This window comes from Hippocampus comes, unplaced genomic scaffold (assembly GCF_001891065.2).
Source record: "Hippocampus comes isolate QL1 unplaced genomic scaffold, H_comes_QL1_v1.1 scaffold198, whole genome shotgun sequence".
NCBI classification, from domain to species: domain Eukaryota; kingdom Metazoa; phylum Chordata; class Actinopteri; order Syngnathiformes; family Syngnathidae; genus Hippocampus; species Hippocampus comes.
In genome coordinates this window covers 179569-202632 of record NW_017804974.1, presented here as the reverse complement: position 1 = coordinate 202632, position 23064 = coordinate 179569, and the positions used below count along the sequence as shown (strand labels likewise).

General features: G+C 41.6%; 1 protein-coding gene across 6 annotated transcripts in view; it reads left to right on the top strand.

The window, feature by feature from the left end:
- Positions 1-23064, top strand: part of shank2b (SH3 and multiple ankyrin repeat domains 2b) — a 188969-nt gene that overhangs the window by 39917 nt on the left and 125988 nt on the right. For all 6 annotated transcript variants that reach the window (XM_019892616.1, XM_019892598.1, XM_019892583.1 and 3 more), the window contains exons 3-8: positions 2557-2760; positions 4370-4441; positions 14801-14909; positions 16039-16190; positions 19117-19284; positions 22099-22215. In XM_019892616.1, the coding sequence (XP_019748175.1) occupies positions 2557-2760; positions 4370-4441; positions 14801-14909; positions 16039-16190; positions 19117-19284; positions 22099-22215 (822 nt within the window). The remainder of the gene's footprint in view (positions 1-2556; positions 2761-4369; positions 4442-14800; positions 14910-16038; positions 16191-19116; positions 19285-22098; positions 22216-23064) is intronic.

Genomic DNA, 23064 nt, shown 5'->3' with positions numbered 1-23064 from the left:
TCCTCTTGGCCAATCGGAGGCCAGGATGATGCTCGGTAAGCCAATGGCAGAGCAGCTATGAGTATGTTGCGACCAGGAAACTCAGAGCTGTGTAAACCAGTGCGGTGGTTGCTGTTGCCGTTTCCGAACGAAGCAGTCGAGGTCGCTGTTGGATTAGACTTCGTTGTACTGAATCTGTTCGCGAGGCTAGAGCAGAGAAAATGATTTTGTATAACGCAATAGGGTTTTTTTTTCATCGTATGGGGGGCTGGAAAATGGGAATGGTGTTAATGCATAAAGATTTTTTCACATTAGGGGGTATTTTCGCCCATGTGGGTTTCGTTCTAGAGGAGTTTCACTGTATTCGACAGGCCAGTAGCAATTGTCTTGAAATGAAATGACTCAAATGCACTGGAGAGAGAGAGAGAGAGAGAGTGAGAGGTCCTGTCCCATAGCAAAAATGATTTCCATACAGAATGCTCAAAGTCAACTCGAAAGAGAAACAAAAGCATCAAATAAAATAATTTAAAAGTTACTACCTACGACTACCTTAACAGGATCCATTTGACAGTCCAATGGCGGCCGGAAGACATAACCACCTGAATCTTTCAGTCCTGCAGTGCTTGGAAAGTAATCTTTCCTTGCGACTGCTTCTCTGAGCCACCACAGTGTCCGCAGTGTCATAAGATAAGATAAGAAAACCTTTATTAGTCTCGCAATGGAGAAATTCCCAATTCACAGCAGCAAAGTTATGAAAGGAAGAAGTAGAAGAACAAAATATAGAAGCTGCTGGAAAGGCAGCCACTCTCGCGGCGCCATCTTGAAGTCAAAAAAACAAAAATAACACAACACAACACATAGGACACAGACAGTCGTGCAATCTTCACCACTTTCCTGCATACACTTTGTTGTCTGAAGCAGTTATAGATGAAAGAGGAGAGGATCAAAGTGTCCTTTTACCAGTGGATCAGAGACGTCATGCTGAAAATGTGCACGTCTGCTACAAGCTAAGTTTTGAAAGCAAACACGAAGCTGTAGCATCCATTGACAAAAAGAGAATCGTTCACTTCTCCTGTCCGACGTAATCTGCTTCAACTCCAAGCCGCGACTCCCGGTTCCACATCTGCATCGGTGTTGTGCGCTCACGCTCCTTTCTTCTCATCGTCGGCTCCTCAAGCCTTGCATCCATCCAGCCGCAGACCGTTCAACAGCACCGATCTCTCCTCTGAACAAAGCGGGGATGTGAAAATGCTGCCCATTACAGGCGCAAGACACAAGCGCCCCGGAGCTGTCCAGCAACGACAGTCAAATGGCGCCGACATTCCTCTCAATCAAAAACAGTCATAGGTCATAGGTGTCATAGGTGTCAGTGTCATAGGTGACATCATGATATGACTTCTCCCTGTGACTGCCTACAAGTCAGTTCTTAGATTATTCAGATGCTCTAAAATATCAATGTTCAATGGAAGATATTGTATGTCACAGTAATTATCGAGCAATCAAGCTCCTGCTCATTTTTGCACCCACAAACTTTAGTAAATCAGAACCAGAATATTCATTTGGCACGCAAACGCTCATATGACTTGTGATTAACTATACAATGAGCAGCCGCAGCAGCTCATTTCAGATTCACTCATTGTGTGCTTTACAGAAGGTAATCTCTTTTTCTTGTCTATGTGAACAGCTCCACTGTTTTGCTCAGATATTGCGGTACTGTATACGAGTGAAAGATTCATTTAAATGCAGGGTGAAGCGGAGCGCTGATGTGGTTGCTGGTGCCATCAGGCAGAATGCATTGTCCATTGTTTGCCACCTTTGTCTTCTTTTTATGCATTTTACTGCCAAGCTCATAATTGTTCTTCTGCTGGCAGTAAGGTTAAGGTTAGCTGGCAGGTGTGCTGCAGCTGTGGCAACTGGTTATTCTTGGCGATTGGTGACCTTTCAGTGATAACTTTTGGAAATTGCATTCTTGAGTTTTTACACATATCAGAAAGAGGACATGTTCAACCTTCGTGTGTGAAGGTCTTGTCGGGCATGTTGCTACTTTGTGACTCTAGACCGCGGTAGAAACAGGCACCAGTGTGCCTGACGAGAATCACCGCAATCTCTCCTTGGCATTCAGTCGCCCACCTTCGAGCTGCATCGGTTCCTCACCATGGACAGCTGGGATTGGACGGAGCTCAGGCTTGGTACCGCTCTGCTCCACGTTCCCGGTGTCTCTCCCTCAGTCGATTGTCCAAACAAATGACATCTTCAAGTGAGGAAGAGTCTTCGTGTACAGCCAACTCATCCATGAAGTGCTAAGTCTGCGGTGGAAGATTGTTCATAGGGCACAGTCACTGAACCCACTCTCCGCCACCTATGAATTTGACTATTTTAGCAGTAGAGAGTTGTGTCAACATTGTCCAAATCTAACCTTTTTTTTTCCCCCAATGAAAAATTAGAAGTTCTACTAAAAGGTTGTGAACAGGACATCAATGTGAAATCTGTTCAGATCAAAAAGATTACAATAGTGTTGATTTTCTTAACTGCTCCTTTAATTTTTCTTGCTTATTTTGCTTTCTCTTACACTACCAGAAATGTATGCGGTTCAACCCGAACGCCACAGTCTGGGTTGCCAAGCAAAGGATCCTGTGTACACTTAATCAGAGCCTGAAGGATGTGCTCAACTACGGCCTTTTCCAGCCTGCCAACGGTGGAAGAGATGGCAAGTTTCTGGATGAAGAACGTAACCTCCGAGAGTACCCTCAGCCACTCAGCAAAGGTGTTCCATGTTTGGAGGTATGCATCCATTTAGATATTTTATGTTACACTAATTACATTAGTAAGCAGAAAATACACAATATGCAAATTGTGTCAGACTACACGTAATCGTAACAAATGTTTATCGGGGTCTGTGCGCTCTCCAAATGCCCACTTCCGATTTGCGTCCATCATTTTGAGACGTTAAGTGAGCAATTAGTGAGCCTTACAAAACGGGAATAAAAGGAATAAAGGATCTGCTTTGACTTGCCATGACTGAAGTCAGCTGTGACCACTCACACAGCAGCGCAGAAGTCCCTTTCGCAGAGTCGCCAGTCTGCGCTCATCTACGGGTCTAACCTGCCTGTGCCGTGTTTACACCAGCATTGAAAATAGAGACATTGGTGTGGATTTGTGAATATGAGCAGAAATACATTATGAAAGGGTCGAAACATGTTTGACTCATGGTTTATCATTTTCCTCAAATTAAATTAAATATTACTGAATTGCTGAAATCAACACTCGAATGGTGTAAACCAGGGGTCCCCAACCTTTTTTGCCCCACGGACCGGTTTATGTCAGACAATATTTTCAGGGACCGGCATTTAAGGTGTGGCGGAAATAATACAACAAAATAATATGGTATGAGCTGCACGAAAACTGTGGTGTTTTCGAAATATAATAATAAACACAAGGAGCGTCTAATCTGGCCGCAACACTCTGATCGCTATGGTAACGTTTAATGCCTTCAAAATATGATACAACGCAAATTCAAAGTGCATGAAAATGACGACTCACCACAGCCCCGAGCTTGATTTTCTGCAACCAGACGGTCCCATCTCGGAGTAGTAGGAGACAATGACACCTCAAGTGTGTGGTTTATGTCCAGTCTACTTTGTAATTTTGTTTTAGTCGCCGTTGCTACAGAAAACCCCCGCCTCACACAGGTAGCATGTCGGAAATAGCAACAGTGCTATTGTGGCGATCTCAGAGTATTCAGCCACAACTTTAATCCAGTTGTCTCGAATGTACTTTTAAGGCCGCCGTCATTTGCGATCTCCAGCAGTTTTTTTACTCAGTTTGCCAGCTCCGGCGTTTTGTTTTTCGCGTAATCGTTCACGTGACGGAGAAGCGTGGCTTGACGTGTGTCAAGCATGACACAGACGGATGTAACGGAGAATCTGGTAATTTTTCAAAGTAAAACATCTTTCGTATTCGAAATAAATAAAACGGAATTAAGGCAAGTTCTTTCTGTGCGGCCCGGTACCAAATGCCCTGCGGACCGGTACCGGCGGTTGGGGACCCCTGGTGTAAGCTACTGTAGAAATAACATAAGGGGCAGAATTGCTCGTTCTAAAATTAGAATGGGGCCATTTGACAATAACTCCAAAGTAAATTTCTTCACCCACTAGATGTGACTGACATAAATTTATACCGGTCCCTCTCTCAGGCAACTATTTTGCATGAAAATGTACTAACTTAAATGAAACTATCATTAAAATGTCTGGTATTCTACATGTTTATATGTATCACATTAGAAGCAAATATTTTATTCCAAATGGTAATTCAACTTTTCAACTGTTGTAACTCTATTATACACAGGGATATTTGACCTTTTACGTTTTAGCACTTGTCTTTGCCGTTACAGTTTCGCTACAAGAGCCGGGTCTACAGGCAGCCCAATTTGGATGAGAAACAGATTGCCAAACTTCATACAAAGGTAAGAATTTGCCTACAACAGAAAAAATTATTATATTATTTATAAAAATTATCAAAATTATTTATATTATTATAATTATGACCCGATAATATTTAGTCTCGAGATTAATGAAGTTGCTTTTAACTGGCTACTGCAAAGCGTAGAACTAGTTGCCTTGCAGATTGCCAAACTTCATACAAAGGTAAGAATTTGCGGAAGATGAAATTCGGAAGATGACATTAATTGTGTGATTTCAATGAACTCCATTCCACTCCTGAACAAATGGGGTTTTTACACCCGTGACCCTCCTGCAGGTCAGGATATAGGATCAATGTTGGCACCGATTCTGTTATGCTTTTACATGAATTCATTCCTGATTGGTGGCACGGTGGGCGACCGGTTAACATCTGCCTCATAGTGCAGAGGTTCGGGGTTCGATTCCCGGGCTCTGGCCTTCTTGTGTAGAGTTTGTATGTTCTTCCTGTGCGTACATACAGTAGCTTTTCTCGGGGTACTCCGCTTTCCCCCAACAGTCCACAATAAACAAATGAACGAATAAATGAATACATACATACATACATAAATAAATAAATACAACGTTCAGGGGGGGTTAACACTCTAAATTGTCCCTAGGTGTTATTGTGAGCGCAAATGGTTGTTTGTCTATGTGTGCCCTCCGATTGGCTGGCAACCAGTTCAAGGTTGGGCCTACTGCTGGGACAGGCTCCAGTACACCCGCAACCCTTGTGAGGATAAACGGATTAGAAAATGGATGGATGGGTGTTTGCAAAGGCATGTAAATGGCAGTAGTATGCTGATGATACAGGGTGTTTTGTCTCAACCCGTCAAGCCTCAGTAATCTTAAACTGACAGATTGTAGCTGTTTTATTAATGGCTGTAAAGCAGGGGTAAGGAATTCCAGTTTCTCGAAAGCCATAGCCTGTCTGGTTTAGATGTCTCCATATTCCAAAACACCTGATACAAACAATCAGGCCATCAGGAAGCTCTGTAGAAGCCTGAAATGATCCTGACCATTTGAATCAGATGTATTGGAGTAGGAAGAGAGCTAAAACAGGCAGGATATGGCTCTCGAGGAATCCTAGTTGCCTATCCCTGCTATAAAGGAATCATTTAACAGTCAAGTACAAGAAAACACAGTATCAATGTACCTCTTAGTGCAGAACAAAGTTTTATCAAATTTCCCCCATGACTGATGCAAAAGAAATTGAGGTGGTCACTGATTTTGAATGTGCGGGTATCATTGTAGAATAGCTCCAAGCATAATGTATAAGGCACATACTGTATAAAGCAGTTGTCTAAAACCGTGAATATCAATCTGATCGGTTTTAGATTTATTGGGTCTTTTCTACTGCATCGCTGCATCCATCTATCTATCTATCTATGTACCAGCCACCCACCCACCTACCGACCTAACCTACTTACCTACTGATAGAGAAATCTATGAACAAAATTGAATCATGTTTAAAGTTTCGGTTAATTTGTGCATGTCTGGACATACTCGGCGCAGAGGTGTCGGCCGTTTGGGCGGAGGGCCTTTTTTTGAGTAATCACGTCAAAGCAAGGGGGGCGAACAGATGGAAAAAGGCTTGACTCATTCACAAAGTGGGAAAAAACGAATTGGGAACAAAGAGTTGTTGAATACCAAAAGACGGTTTGGGAACAGCTGTCGCGCCCAGGTGGACATTTGTCATCAGCAAAGTCTGTGACTTGTGTATTCGGGTAGATTAGATCACTTCCAAGGGGCCGGACCGGGGGGCGCGGTATGCAAATCTTGGGGGCAGTGTTTTTCTTGTATTTTGCAATAAAAGTTCGAACCGGTGGAGAGGGAGCTGAGTGTGTGATCATCGGGGCAACTACCGTCGTTCGCTCTCAGAGATCCCTCCCGCCGATATTGAAGACAATGTTCCCTGTGTGCCGAGTCATTTCTTTAACTTTGTCCGAGAAAAACTCTGACACCTACACACACATATATGCGACATATGGACATTTTTTTCAATGCTTAAATAGCATAAGTATATACAAATATGATTCAATTAAAAATATTTTTGGGGGGTGGTATCTGAAGCGCCATGCTCGCCGTGCATGGTTTGGCAACATGGTCAATTCTCAATTTGCACCGTGTGCTAAATTTTAGGAGCATGTTAATCTGATAAAATAACTTGGATTGGATTTCTGAAAAAGTGAATGCAAAAACACACACACCTTCAAAGTAGCCCGGTGATGATCCGCGCACACATCACTGGCGATGACTTCTGGATCCACGATGCAAGTTATTTCAACCTCAAAGTGTGCCATATTTTCAAAATGGGTCTCCATGGGATTCTCATGTCTCATGAAATTGCCTAAGAAACACGCGTAAGGAATTGACTTGGGTGCCAACGGGATAATATGCCCCTAAGTTAGTCAGCAAGCACACTATCGAACACCCTCTCTTTGCTATCTTAGGAAATCTGGTCCCAAGACTTAAAAACTGCTAAAGATTTTCAAATGAGGAAAGGCATCTCATTCAATTTGAAAAAAAGTGACTCCAAGGGCAATGTGGAAAAGTGAAACATCAACTGCTGAAAATAGAGTAGAAGGATGCAACACTGCAATGAAACACCAAACGTATTATGCTAGTTAATTTATTTACGATTACTATTACTTCAACTATTACGGTGAAGGTAAAAGGGACGTGTGCTTGACCTCGGAAACTTCAAATACAGTAAGCGTATCAAGCTCATTTCTTGTCAACTCGTTGGCATGCGATGTGTATGAAAACTCGTGGTTCATCCCATGTTCATGAAGTCTCTTTTTCCTTGCCAGCTCCAACAGCAGAGCATTTCGTCACTCCATCTCTGTCCCACGCACAAGAGTAAAAGTCAAGGGTGTTGGGCGATTTGAAGATTTGTTTCCCCCGCCGAGCTGTTTTAAGAAAACCCAAGGCAGCTATCCCACAGTGAATAAGATCCTGTTGTTGTGCCAAAGTGTAAATGTTTGCGGGCACTTACTCTTTTTGGCTTACAGTGAAACACCTCTACAACGAAACCTACATGTGCGAAAATACCTCCCAGTGTGAAAAATTCTTCATGCATGAAAGCCATTCCCTCTTCTCTGCTTCCCCCTACAATGAAAATACCCCCTGTTGTGTAATACAAAATCCTTTTCTCCACCCTTGCCTGGCAATGAGGTTCACTAAAACGAAAACAAGCCTCCCGCAAAAGTGTAATCCAACCTCAGCCTGCCACAGTGACTCCTACTGCTTGGCTCCGAAACGTCAACAGCAACCACCACACTGGCATACACATGCGCAGTAGTACAGGAAGTATTTGTTATTGTTAGTTTCAGACGCAGCACGAACATTGCATTGCTAAAATGGCTACAAAACGGACCTTTGCAGACCAAGGAGTTAAGAAAACAAAAGCTTTAACGCTTGAAGACAGGATAAAAGTAATAAAAATGAAAGATGGAGGAAGCAAAGTAAAATACATCGTGCAAGAAATTGATATAAGTGAAAGTGAATGCTGATCGATTATTTTGCAATTTCTTTCCTGTTTTTTTTCTGAGTGTATTCTCATACTTATGCACTATTGCAATAAAAATAAAGGGTACACATATACATTGTGTGTGTGTGTGTGTGTGTGTGTGTGTGTGTGTGTGTGTGTGTGTGTGTGTGTGTGTGTTTACATCTGAGATAAAATTTGCTAGAGTGAAAAGTCCCCTGTTGTGAAAAATTTCTTGCTGCAAACATGATTTCGTTCTAGAGGAGTTTCACTGTACGTACTAGGAAAGGCGACACAAACAGACAGAAAGGGAAAGCAGTGCAGAAGAAGGTAAAGCAGAAGGCAATACATTGTACGTTGGTCATTTAACCAGTGCTTACAATTGTTACCTGGATTTGACCTGAATAGACTGAGCCTTGATTAGTTTATGAACAACAATGTGGTAATTCGGGTTTTATGGCAGCAAACTGGACAGTGGCAGTACTGTGTGATCAGCCCTGGGCGCACCCAGACTCTTGCCCCAAGTCAGCTGTGATTAACTCTAGCTTCCTGCGACCTTGATCAGGACCTGTTGCAGAAAATGGAGTGTGGTGGATAGGTATCAAATCTTGGATGATTGCTCATTTCTTGGCTTGATCCAGATTTCTGTCACAGATCCAGTTTTCCAATCGCGTCTGGTGTTCTGTGGTTGACAAAAGCTCCAACTGAGACTGCCAATAAACAGCCATTCTCTGATTCTGTTCAGGAAAAAAAAAACTGAAATGAAGACACTTTCATACGCAGGAGGTATATCAGCTACATCAGACAATCCAATGAATGAATTATTTTGGGGCATGTCTATGAACTCCTGGCATTTCCAGATATTAAATGACCAGTGACTCATCATGGTCATCGAAGGAGCAGCCATCCATCTGTGCTCACCCGACATTTGCTTGGCACAGACAGCTTGTATGAGACCTTGGAAAGTGACTTCAGAGATTTGTTTTGAATGCATGCTATATGTTGGAAAATAATTGCCGAATATATGTGCAATGACAGAGACCCGTGGAGCACAGCGTTGCTGTTTTTCAGTATTTCAATTTTCCAGATTTTTTTTTTTTTTTTTGGAGTGCCTAAAACAGCATCCTGTGACGCATTTGGACATCCAGCATGAGTCGCACCACCTGCATGGTATAACAACCGAGGCGTTTATATCATCAGTGGTTATCTGGCGCAATTGTGAGTGACTTAGTTATGATTACATGGCCCATTTTTACTGTTGCAAAGTGCAGCTATGCCTACAAGTGGAAATATTTCCTGGATGCCACAGAACACTAAATATCAACCACTTTTACCTTTAAAATATTGGCAGCTCTGTTACGGCTTAGCAAAAGCAAAGTTAGCAGTGAACCCAAAAGCAAATAGGAGACTTTTGATGAGAGATTTAAGGGACTGTTTAATGAAAGTGAGAGTCTGATGATCTCGGTCAGGACACAAGGGTTGGCTGGCAACAAGAAGGTGAGTTTCTGGCTTAATGTTGAGGAGCTGACGATGAGATGGAAAGGCACAATGGATAAATGTTGAATCAAGCAGTCCGTGAAGGAAATGCGGAACCAGGCTCAACAGGGAGACACTGGTAGGATGACAAACAAAAGTTTTGGCCCAAAAGTTTTGAGAACCAAGCGCGTGCATCCGTAATGGCCAAAATATCACTCATAACACATGAATCAACTGGCACCTGCTTGCAAATCAGCAGAGGTCTTATACTCAGGAGGTAATTGCGGATCAGTTGCAGGTGTGTGAACCCCCTCCGGAAATGACCCGCCCAGCCTGATAATTAAAAGCAACAAAAAAAAAAACAAAAACACAGGGCCACAGGAAAATAAAGGAACACGCTTGAACGGTAACACAGAAGGAAAAGTGTCTGTGACACAACATCACAGGCTTGGCCCTCTTTTGATTTTGTATCTTTTATTGAAACTATTGTAATCCTTACAGGTAACTGAAATTACTTGTGAGGCACAATATTCCTTTCATGTGTTCAAATGTATGTATTTTAATTTAAAATTCAATCATCGTAAACTTTTACAATTCACTAAATGTATTTATTAAAATGCAGGCTTGCAGTGGACTGCTTGCAAGATTTGATTGTTGCGTTACTTCATTCATCCCGCTCCCCTTGTATCTCTAAAAAAAGGCAGAACCCCAACTAATGTGCACAATACACATAATGGTGCGTTAATGTAACACGAGGGGCCTGTTGTCATAAATATGCATCAGTACGCACAATGGAAAAGAGGGTCACATAAGGGTTCACGATTGCCGGTGCAAGACAGTCTCCAATAACCCACTTCACATGCGTGGCCAACTACATCATTCGCATCATGCACCGACTCCAAAAGGTCAATTTCTGCTTTCTCATTTTAAAGGGAATGAGGGAAGCTGCTTCGTTTAGCTGTGAGTCGTCTGCATTCCATCCTGCAATGGCGCACAATGGCGCAAAGGCCCCATCCTATCTGCGTGGATCGAGGGCAATACAAAAAAAAAAAAAAAGACAACTCCACCCAGTTAGACTGTGATTTGTGCTAAGTTTCCGTTGGGCACAAAAAGAGCGTCCAAAATTCTCAAGTTTCATTTTTGGAATATACAGTCATACCTCGGTTTTCAACCATAATCCGTTCCAGAAGGCTGTTCGAAAACCGAAACCACATTCTTTTTTAAAAAAAGAATCTTTATTGAACACATCTACTCACAATGGAACGCTACATGAGCAAGCGTCACTTCTTCGTCTACCCGAGGAAGTGTAAGTAAGGTGAGAGGAGTCAAGTGGCACATTCAAGTGCGCTCAGTTTGGTCAAGAACCGATTTTCGGTCGTAATCCGAGGCATAAAAAACTAGAAATTTTTGGTTGAAAACCGATTTGGTCGAGAACAGAGACGTTCGAAAACCGAGGTTTGACTGTACGATCAATTAAAAGTACCCAAAAAAGAGAGGAAAAAAATCGGTGAGTCTGCAAATTGGTGAGTGCCGACCTGCAAATCAGCAGGGATGTAGTTTTACCTCAGTGCAGAGGTACTGGGTTCGATTCCAGCTCTGGCCTTCCTGTGTGGAGTTTTCATGTTCTCCCCGTGCCTGCGTGGGTTTTCTCCGGGTACTCCGGTTTCTTCACACATTCCAAAAACATGCATGACAGGCTGATTGAACACTCTAAATTGTCCCGAGGTGTGAGTGTGAGTAAATTTGTTATTCGTCTGTGTGTGCGTTGTGATTGGCTGACACCCAGTTCAGGGTGTCCCCCGCCTACTGCCCGAAGACAGCTGGGATAGGCTCCAGAATGCCCCGCGACCCTTGTGAGGATAAAGCGCGTTAGAAAATGGATGGATGGATGGAAAAAATGCACGCACCATTTCCGTATTTGGGTTATGGAGACATGCTATTTTCCGGTCGCTAGTCCAGCACATGGTAATAGTATCAACTCTTTAAAATATACTCGCAATCTGCTGGAATTATGCTGAGTTACCATAAATGACATATTACCTTATTATTTGCTTCACTTATCCAAGTGGCGGCGAAGCGACCAAAGCATTTAATGAGCCGTTTGCTGAATCACAGGACATGTTCTGTGTGAACACAGACTTGCACGGTTTATTTTGACATGCTCAACTCAACTTTGAGGGCACAAAAACAACCACAGAATAGAATACAAAGTCTTTGTCACGTTCTATGGAACAGATTCAACAAATTTGAGCTTCTAAAAACAAAAGACAAATAATAAAATAATAATGACAAGCATATACTACTAACTGCAGGATCAGGATAAATGTTCCCATGAAGCTTCATGATGGCGCCGCTGAAATCCTCTCTCTCATGGTCGGGTGCCTCGCAAATAAAAAGGTTGAACGTAATTGCCAGCATACCACAGAGTTGGCTGGAAGGATTTCTCTATTTTAAAAAGTCACAATTTCGGAGGTCATTTCCCAGGTGTAAAGCATCAGCTCTGAGCTATGGAATGTATCTACTGTATTCCAAAAACCAATGTTAAGACAATTTTAAAGAATTACATTATTTTTAAGACAATTTTAAAGAATTACGTTATTTTTAAAATTGTCTAAATTGTCTTAAGCCAGAAGCTCGTACACCTCCGTATTTTCCACTGGAAATATGTCATGTGCTGCCATGCATAGAGTCCAGACAGCGCTTTCCTCCGAGTTGGCAACGACTTCAAAATTTATCTTGACAACGTTAAAGTTTCTATCCTTCTGCTTGATCTTAGTGCCGCTTTTGATGCAGTCGTACCATTTTGCTTCATCGTCTTGAACACCATATCGGCCTCAGGGAGACTAGTCCTAACTGCTTTTCCTCCTATCTCATGAATAGACCATTTTCAGTTTGTCTTGGTGACCGCAAGTCAGATCATATCATCTTTCCGTGTAGTGTCCCACAGGGATCTATTCTTGACCCTCTACTGTTTAATTTATACATGCTCCCACTTGGTTCGATTACGGCATACATAACATATCATTCGTATGCTGACGACACCTACGCCCACTTGAGGATTTCATTCAGTGCAATGGCAACTCCAACACTTGATGAGAGAGAATTTTCCCCAACTTGATGACAAAACAGAAATGTATTTGTAGACCCGAAGGCTCCGATGCATCTGGTTTCATTGCTGGTGACTCCTTTCTCTGTAAAACCCAGTGAGCACGTCAGAAACCGAGGTGTCATTTTTTTTGACGAAGATCTCAACTTTGAAATAAATATTTCCGCGATTTCCAAGACTGCATTTGACCATTTAAGGAGCATATCAAATTTAAATTTGTGTCAAACTCTCACAAATTGGTCATGCATTAATTTCCAGTTGTTTAGTGCTTTTTTATGATTTAACAAATCCAGCACTTAAAAAACTTTACCTGATTCAAAATGCTGCTAAAACAAACAGATACAAGCACATCACACTAGAACATCTTCATTGGCTTCCAGTAAAGTCCAGAATCGATTTTATTCGTTTTTGAATCTCTTAATGGGGGTGATATTAGACAGACACTTTTGATCCACAGGGATATCTCTCTTTGATGTACCTCCTATACATCCAACATCAGCTGAAGGTGCTTTTAGTTAGTGGTCCAACACTCACTAACTTTTTTCAATTACGGTAGCTTTTCGGTTTGTCAATTTGTTTATGTTAATGTGAATTTTTAATGTATTGCCATCTTGCTTTTTATCTTAAAGCACATTGACCTTATGCTTACCATATGAAATATGCCATTGAAATAAAATTGACATTGACATATTTAAATTGGCATTTTGCATACATCCGGTTAGGAAGTGTGTGGTCCTGTATGCCCCCCACTTTTTATCATGCACTGTGTAGTAAAATATCTCAAAACATGGGGCTGAGAAATAGTCCCATGCAAAAAGCTTTGTTTTGTCATCTGAATGAGCGGAGTGAGAAATATTGTAATTTGTGGTGAATTGCAATTTTCAGATCTTTTTGCAATCATCCGTTCATTTATGCCACTGAAATCAAACTGCCAAACTGTTTTTTTTTGTCTCTTTGTGCCATGTGATTGGACAGCGACCAGTTAGGGTGTACCGCCGCCTCTCACCCCCTCTGCGCTAGTCTCTAGCACATCTGCAATCCTACAAAATGGATGGATGGAAATCTTTAAAGTATTATTCAGCAAAAATGATAACTAAAAACTACATTTAGATCCCAGTTTGATATTTGGATTAAAAAAAATGCTGAGGTGTTCTCTGCCTTTTGTCTTCGTCATCCCAGCTTTTCTTCCCACTCTTTGATCGCTACATATTGGCTTCATATTCTTCTGCTATATCATTCCCTCATTTTCTCCTGTCCTTGAGGGAGCTGTTCTCCTATCTATTTTTATCATGCGGCCTGGAATGAAAGCAAATGGGAACAGAACCGGAAAGAAGAACATTCATTCTTCTCTGTCACCACTCACTAAATTCTGCCCCACTGCCCCTCTATGCTTCTTGCTTTCAGTAGCCTTTTATAACATTGTTCCGTCACATATTTTTTTTTATCACCCTCCTGTTATTGTTCAACACCAACATTGTTGTGTAGCACAACCTCAATTTCAATCAGTTCTGGACCGCCAACCCGCCATAAGTTATCCATCCATCCATTTCCATTTGCGCTGTTACAGCCAACGATATATTGGGGCCGTTGATTCAGTTTTTATTTTTGTGTTGAGGTTAATCTTGCGTGGCTCAGTGGTCAACTGGTTAGTGTGTCTGCCTCACAGTGTAGAAGTTCAGGGTTCAATTGCGGCTGTAGCCTTCCTGTGTGGAGTTTGGATGTTCTCCCATGCCTGTGTGGGGTTTGTACGGGTACTCAGGTTTCCCCCCACATTCCAAACATGCATGGCAGCCTGATTGAACACTCTTAATTGTCCTTGGTGTGAGTGTGTACGCAGATGGTTGTTCGTCTATGTGTGCCCTGCGATTGGCTGGCAACCAGTTCAGGGTGTACCCCGCCTACTACCCGAAGACAGCTGGGATAGGCTCCGGCATGCCCTGCGAGCCTTGTGGGGAAGAGGATTTTTGTATCACATTTCCGGCGACTGAGAGTGATTCCTTTCTCTTTTATGCACTTAACCATAGAGAGGTGTGTTACAACCGCTTATTCTGTTCAGGGTCGAGAGGAGCTGGAGACTATCCCAGCTGATGTCAGGCAAAAGGTGGACTATACGTTGATTGAACTAGTCGCCAGTCAATTGCAATGCACATTGAGGGACTGGAAATCATTCACATTAACATTCACACCAACAGCAAGCCCTCAATGTCTGCACCAAAGTCAGGCGAATGTACTGCACCACGAGTGACAGAAATATTTGTTCATTGGAATAGTTTATTGTCTTCTGTGCCTATGCAGGCCAATCTGAAGAAGTTCATGGACCTTATACTCCACAATCAGGTGGACAAAGTGTCTAAGATGTTAGAGAGAGGCCTCGATCCCAACTACCATGACAGTGACACTGGTGGTAAGTCAACACCAAATGTTAACTCGAAGCTTTGAATATTACAATGAATTGTTTAATACTAATAATAATCATAACACTACTACTACTACTACTACTACTACTACTACTACTACTAGTAATCATAAAAACAATAGTAAAAATAAGTTATTATTATTAAATGTGCAAATTGTTTTTGTGTGTGACTGTATGCCCGCTGTTTATTTTGTTCCTTGGAGTTTTCTGACATGGAACTCACAAGTGACACACAAAGGCGGAAAAAATATGCAGTTAGTTATCCCAAGAATCTTATTTCCTGGTCCAACCTTAACCTTTCAACCCAAACCATACATACCCTGTCATTCGTGAAACTGCACCTGTTGATGTACTTCATTCAAACATCAACACCCCCATTGACTTAAGCAGTTAGTTTTGGCTACCTAATTACCAGAATTTTAAAAATGACACTGGACTCAACAGTCTTATCTATAATGTGTCATCATATTATCTTTTCCATTAACTTTATTTTCACAGAAGCAGGAGAATAATAATGAATGAAAGCCACTGTATAATTTGAGATTGATTGATATCGGCATGGCATACAATGCAAATAGTATTGGAACAATAGCATAATAACAACAAGCAATATTACTTAATAATGAAAAATACTGTCAAACAATTACAGAATCAAACGGTGTTGCTATATTTTATATCTATAAAATAAAGGGGCCAGTGTTTCTAATGGAACAGGTACGTTTAAATTGATCTTACCTTCAAAACTTGACAAAGATAAAGTTGATGTCCTCTGATCCAAACCCCACAACCAGGCAAGAAAAAAAAACCCTCAAAAGCCCATTTGGGAAAAAAAGAAGACACATTGAGAAGGTCGTGTAGATTGGAGCCCCACCTTCCGAGACAACCAGGCTGCAATGAATGCCGAGAGGGTATCATTTACCTCTCAGAAGTCAAGTTGGCTGCTCTCTTTGTGTACCTGTGAGGAGCTGTAAAATGTAAACATAAGAATAAACATAGGTGTAAAATAAAACAGTCTGAAGCCATGATGATGTATTGTATATTGTATACCCAAGAATACCATCATGTTTGCTATTTAAAATACCCATCACACTCTACTGTATATTTCTGTCACTTCTAGAGAGCCCTTTGACCTTTACAGCACATCTGGATAACGTGGTGGAGATGATCAAGGTTCTTAAGAATGCGGGTGCTCACTTGGACTTCAGAGCCAAAGACGGCATGACAGCCCTCCATAAAGCAGCACGTTCCAAGAACCAAGTTACGCTCACGGTAAGAGAAAATATTGGGCCTGATTCACCAAGTTCCGAAATAGCAGGTGCTCAATTGTGTGTTCACTCACTTTAACCTATTGCGTGTGGTGTTGGCAACAGATGTAACAGTTGTGGAAACTGACGTATTGAAAAGACGGTTTTGCGCTTTAGGTAGCTCTGATGGTTTACTCCATGAACATTTTGGTAGAGTACCACATGCACAAAATTACATTTTAAATGTTTGAATTGAACGTAATTGGGGAAGATTAAAAAAAACAAACATTTACAGAAAAGAAATCTATCACTGCAATATATTTGGGAAGCCAGCTATGACATGCAAGCCACGTTTGGTTTGATTTACTTGCACTAAGCACATCTCCCTATCTCCCTATACTGCGTAACACTGCATCTAAAGCTTTGGACACCGCTCCCAAACAACTCCACAGTGTGCACAAATGACACAGACAAGAAAATGCAGAGTTGAAAGGAGTTTTGTCATTAGCGATATGGCATGATACCTTCTTGTGACTAGCTCTAAATCAGGGGTGTCAAACTCATTTTTGTCACGGGCCACTCTGAAGTTACATCTTCCCACACAGGGCTTTTATGACAGTGAAACCACAAAAATATTTGATCATCTCATGGCATTATGACTTGTACACAACAAATTAATGGATTACTAGTTTTGAAATCAGTCAATTATAATAGTTTGTCAATTATTGTTCAAGTGACTGTAGACAAGGTAACAAAATTATTGCAATTAGACGACAATTTGACATTTTGGTACATTTTTTTAAGCATCATGCAAGTTGGGTGGCCCGGTGGTTGAATGGTTAGCGCGTTGACCTCACAGTGCAAAGGTTGTGGGTTCGATCCTGGCGCCGGCCTTCCTGTGTGAATTTTGCATGTTCTCCCTGTGCCTGCGTGGGTTTCCTCCCACATTCCAAAAACATGCACGGCAGGCTGATTGAACGCTATAAACTCCGATAGGCTCCAGCATGCCCCGCGACCCTTGTGAGGATAACGCGTACCAGAAAATGGATGGATGGATTATGCAAGTTGATACACATGTTTTTCTTTTGGGTGGGCAACTTTCAGACACGGTATTTAAAAGATGCAAAATCAACCGTGGCAATTCATGTGGAGCTTGGCAAGTCACATTGAGTGTGCAAAATTCATCTTTTTTTCAAATATGCAAAATTCACTCAGTGAACCGCACAAAACTATTGCCTGTTTGAGAGTCTCATTCCTGGGTGCTCCAAGTTTGTCGATCAGCTTCCACAGGTCTTTGCATGAGCAGCCAAGTTTACACCCGTTTTTGCACATGCAAAACTTTCATATATCAGACCCATAAATGTTAATGCTCTGCTTGCTTCATGTTTTATTCACACCTGCTTTTGTCAACATCTCGGGTTTGTAATCCCATTGCAAAGAGAAAATATGTTCTGACATGACTCCACAGGCACCCAAACATACTCATGTTTTTTTCACCTATAGAGGCATTAAGGGATAACAACTGGTTTTCTATAGGCATATGCTAGCCATGATCTTTTGCAGTTTGATGTCCCTGATACATCTGTTTCATTGCCTCACTCTCATTGATCTTTGTGAAAAGGCAGTTTTATAATTGTAATGTTCATCTTTTTGCATGTGACATGTTTAAATCAGTTCTGGTGTTTTATTTTTTTGCCCATTGTCTTCGCAGAAATCCAAGCATTAAGCATAGGGTGAAGCCGATTATTCTCTCAATTCAAAAATCAGAACTCTTGTGCAGCAACGAAATGCCGCAATGCTTAATACTTTAAGTTGAAACAAGAAAAAGTGGAATTTTGACCGATAGATAAATCCTTAAAGTAACATTTGAACTGTTTTAACTACCATGCAATTGCACAGCTAATCAAAAGATTGTCTATATGGAGATGTTTAAAATATATGAATTTTTGCCAAGCTTGCAAGGGAGGAAGTCATGGTGCGTCTCGGCAGAGTGCGCCGCTCCAACAGCCCGTGGACTGAGGGCAGTTGGAGCCATTGCGAAATTTTACGCAACTTAAAGAAAGCCACAACTCTCGTCCAATAGCCTGTCCCACACAAACTGGATTGCTATGCTCACCGTCTCTTTGAACCACGGTTACCACGATAGGTTCCCGCAGCCATAAGCCCTTTCAGATTTTTGAATTTCCACACATGCCATTTGGATTCTAGTGTAATGACCTAAAAAAAACAAAACAACCCCCCCACCCCCCCAGAAAAAAACCAATGTACTATTTAAGTATGACACAAGCGATCGAATATGGATGTGAGGAAAGGGAGTCCTTTTTAGCATTTGTTAACTATTCCTATTACAGTAAGTGTTTGAATCAGTTACTGTCACTCCTGTAAAACTTTGCAATCATACACCTTTTTTTCTGGTGATGGCGACTCAGTGGCACTTAAGCTGTCCAGTGTTTTAACCAGGCAGCCATGACCGAGACTGCATGTTCCCCTGTAATTTTCATGGTTTGTGCAATTTCTCTATCCACTGGCACAGCACCATCATTGTCCTTCCCCTGTCATTGTCATTTAAACACTAAAGTGGACAAGAAGCTACACAACCATATGTTAAATGATGAAGAAAAAAAAATCTGTGACACTACTATCTTCTAGTTTGCCGTGACTGCAACATTTGTAGCTTTATTGCAGTTTGTGAGGCTTGACATCATGCTTGATTTCTTTTGTCTGCACTATGTACAATGTACTGTCGAAAGAGAAGCTCACATGTATATTTTTCTGGTCCACGCTACATGGTTGGCACAATGTTTGCACGTAGAAAACCAACTGACCATGTTTTGACTCAGTCAGAAACTGGAATGGGTGATGGAGCTTGCTCAATAATTCAGGGACCCTTTTTTTCTGTCCTATTTGTTTTGGACTCGCCACTCACACCCTCATATGTACTCATTTTGCAGACACTGTTGGAGCTGGGAGCATCTCCAGACTACAAGGACAGTCGTGGTCTGACTCCTCTGTATCACAGCGTGGTTGTGGGAGGAGACCCAGGTTGCGGCGAGCTCCTTTTAAACCATCGCGCCTCTGTGTGCTGCCAGGATGAAAATGGCTGGCATGAAATTCACCAGGTATACCCACGCAAGCTCCCCACGTCATTCATTCAGCAGCTGCACTCATTTTCACAGAGGCAATTTGAACTGCTTAGTTATATGGATGCGTGCGTGCGTGCGTGCGTGTGTGTGTGTATATAGACCATCAGTTTTATCAGACTGCTCATATCTCACTTCCAAATCCTTTGCCTTCCCAAATCTGTCACGGTTCAGACACAAATATCAGCTTTTTGGCTGCTTATACAATAGAAAGAATAATTCCTGCAAGTAAGTTCTTATGCTACATTCACAGCAAAGGTGAAATGACAATTTAACCTTGTGGGAGTTTTAATCTTGAGAGTACAAATGTTGCCGCTTCATTCATGTCATGCCGCAACAGAGAATAGGAAGATTTCCACCTTGTCCGATATGACAGAGAAAAAGATTGTATGAACGTCACTCGTCAGTCAGTCGGCTGGTGGTTGTGCAAAAACTGACAGGGAAGCTGCTGACATCGACTAGTTAAGTGTCAACATTGCAGACCAGCCGGCAGTACAAAACCTCACAACACTTTTTCTTCTTTTCTTCGAATCACGAGACATTTTGCTCTTTTTGCAGGAAACATCCCGATCCATTTTAAAATGCTGCACCAGATTGCCTTTATTTGCCACGACCATTGTTACATTGCAGATCAAACAAACAAGCTTCAGATGAAAATAAACCCCCAAAATTTCTGAACGGCTCTGATCATTCGCTGCAAGCTATATGTGACTTCTGTTTACTTCTTGTCATGCAGGTCACGTGCGATGTAAGTTAAAGGTGACCTACTCGTTTCTTTAAAAAAAAAAAAAGTATTTTTTTGTGGACGCAAGACTGGGTGTCGTGTACTCGAACACAAATAACAAAAATAACACACACCCACATGAAAAACTTTTTTTTTTTTAACGCCAACCCCATCCCTCTCATGAAATATTTGGGATTACAACGGGATCGATGTGACCCCCATTCTTACCAGACATGCCAATTTCCTCTCTCATCATTCTCCAAGGCTGCTGCTTTGTGGGCGACAACTGTGTTGTCCAGTTCCCTGTGTTTACACAGATCACAGTGATTTTTTTTTCATTGTTTCTGCATGCATATAGCACATAACATGGAACTTTCAGTATTTACAAGCCGAGTACCCCTGAGCTATTTGACTCTGCAAACTATGATGTGAAATCGTCAGTAAATAAAACACAGTCATATCCTACCCGATGTTTATCCATCCATTTTCTGAACCGCTTTTTAATGACGTTATGAGACATACTGATTATTTGGAGTGTGCTTGGAGCAAGAGTGGGCGGTCCAAATGAAGCCCCAATTTGGTGCTTGTGTCGTTTCCCAAAAAGTCATGTGACCGATGAAGATGAGGGCTCGATTTGTGTGAAATTTTGTCAGTTTTCAACTCATACTTGTTTATATTTATAAACATTGTACCTATGATGTATTTCTTACTTACATCATATTTGCACGGTATTTCAGGCATCACCTACTCCGGTCCTCGAGGCCCTTATCCTGCATGTTTTAGATGTTTCCTTTCTCCAACACACCTGATTCAAATGATCACGATCAGGATCGGGCTTCTGCAAAGCTTGCTGATGAGCTGATCATTTGAATCCAGTGTGATGGAGAAAGGAAACATCTAAAATATGCAGGATAGGCGCTCTTGAGAACCGAAGTTGGTGACCCCTGCTATAGATTTTATTGCTTGGTCTTCTTGATCACTTGACGCGCCATAGAGCAAATGAATCACCAGTCATGAATCATGAGCAAAACAATTAGGTGGAAAGCTACTGTGCTTCATGAAGCTTCATTTCGAAGCTGAGTTTATCTGGCCTCACTCAGGCATGGGAGTGCTGGAGGCTTTCCTAGCTGTCTTTGGTCGTTTTTGAATAAACGCGCACTCCCCAGACGGCATGAAATACCTTCCAAAGGAAATATTACCTTGCCGACATTACCACCAGCTCCGGTCCTCTAACTATAGGTGCATGCCTGGAAGAGCCCGGTTGTCTTTGTATTTTTATCAAATCATGTGTGATCACACGAGAGCTCTCTCTTGGGAGCTGGATGCTTGACCGGTGGTGGATGAGAATCATCATGTGTTTGGTGAGCTGTGTTGACTGTTGAGATTACCTGAGCACCACACACACACACACACACACACACACACACACACACGACCAAAACTTTTCTTTTTTTTAAATCTTTGTATATCGGGTCCATCAAAGATAAATAATCATTTAAGATTAAAAAAAAAAATCGTGTATGTATTCGACCTTTCAGTATAAGGCAGTCCAGCCAGGTTTATGTGTTGGAGAAGAACTGTTACAATGCTAAGGCCAAATACATAGCCATTGTTTTTACTCCCTATTATGATGGATGGATGGATGGATGGTTTACATTAAAGTGGTGGCCTTACCAACTTTGATAACATTTTAAATATGACAAACACCGCTCTCTTTGATACTGCTTCACTCTATATGTATTTGGGTGAAACAGAATGTGATTCTGATTTCTGCTGATGTGCTCAATAAACGCAGTTACTTTTACACTTGAATCCTTTTTTTCTGATTGATACATTTAACGTATTTTTTTACTGTATTTAATGCCTTTAATCTACTGCTTGCTCACTTTCATGGTTTTTCTTGTCGTGGCTGCGTTCAAACTGAGCATGGTTTGTTGTTATTCTGGTTCTCAGCTCATTTGCAGCACACTGACATCTAGTGTAAATAGACGGTACTGCATTATCTGCGCTGCTCGAAGTAAAAGTTGGATTTCATATGTTGATACGTGCTGCAATCCTTGTGTTGTCAGGCTTGCCGACATGGACATGTGCAACACCTGGAGCATCTTCTGTTCTACGGAGCAGACATGAGTGCTCAGAACGCCTCAGGAAACTCTGCCCTACACATCTGTGCTCTCTATAACCAGGTGAGTATAGTGGGCACGAAGTTTCTTCAATATTGTGAATGTAAAGATCGACATATAGCTAGGTGTCAATTATCCAGTTAGACATGTGTCCAAGAAATGGGAAGGAACATTATTGGAAAAATATAAGATACGGCTACAGTAGAAATAACTGTACTAACTACTGTATAACTAAATAAGAACTTAAATATTACATTTGGATCAGCAAGTTGGGGGTGTTGGGGGGGGATGGACCAATCCATCCAATTTTTTAAAACTTTAATTTATTCAAACTTTTTTTATTTACTTACTGTAGAGTCGACCCCCGCGATTGCGGGATATTGGGACTGACCTGGCGCATGAATAGGCAAAGTTTGTGTCTAAAAAATGTCCATTGAAAGACAAAATGGAAAAATTAAACCCTAAAGATGCTACCCAAAACAGGGGAAATGGCATTGTGGTGGAAGGTTGCTCCCCCACCGCCCCCCCCCAAAAAAAAAATCCAAAGTTATTTCAAACTATTGCCACAAAATGTCCCTAGTGTCAACCAGATTGCGTTTGCTGTCATGTAATATTTTGTCAATCAAATACATCATTGATTGATCGGCAATTTGTGACATTACAACCAGTCACTGATTTTGCTTAAAATTCCAAATATCTGCCATGCGATCCAACCAATCAGATCAATGTAAAGTCCAATGAATGCACGACTCTTGACACCTCTCCGGCTGTGTTTGGCTCATTACTATTGATAGATGTGTGCAGAGATTCACAAATTGATTCAAGACTATTATCAACCACTGCTTAAGACATGGCCTGGTAGTCGAGTGGTTAGCATGTCGACTTCACAGTGCAGAGGTACCGGGTTCAATT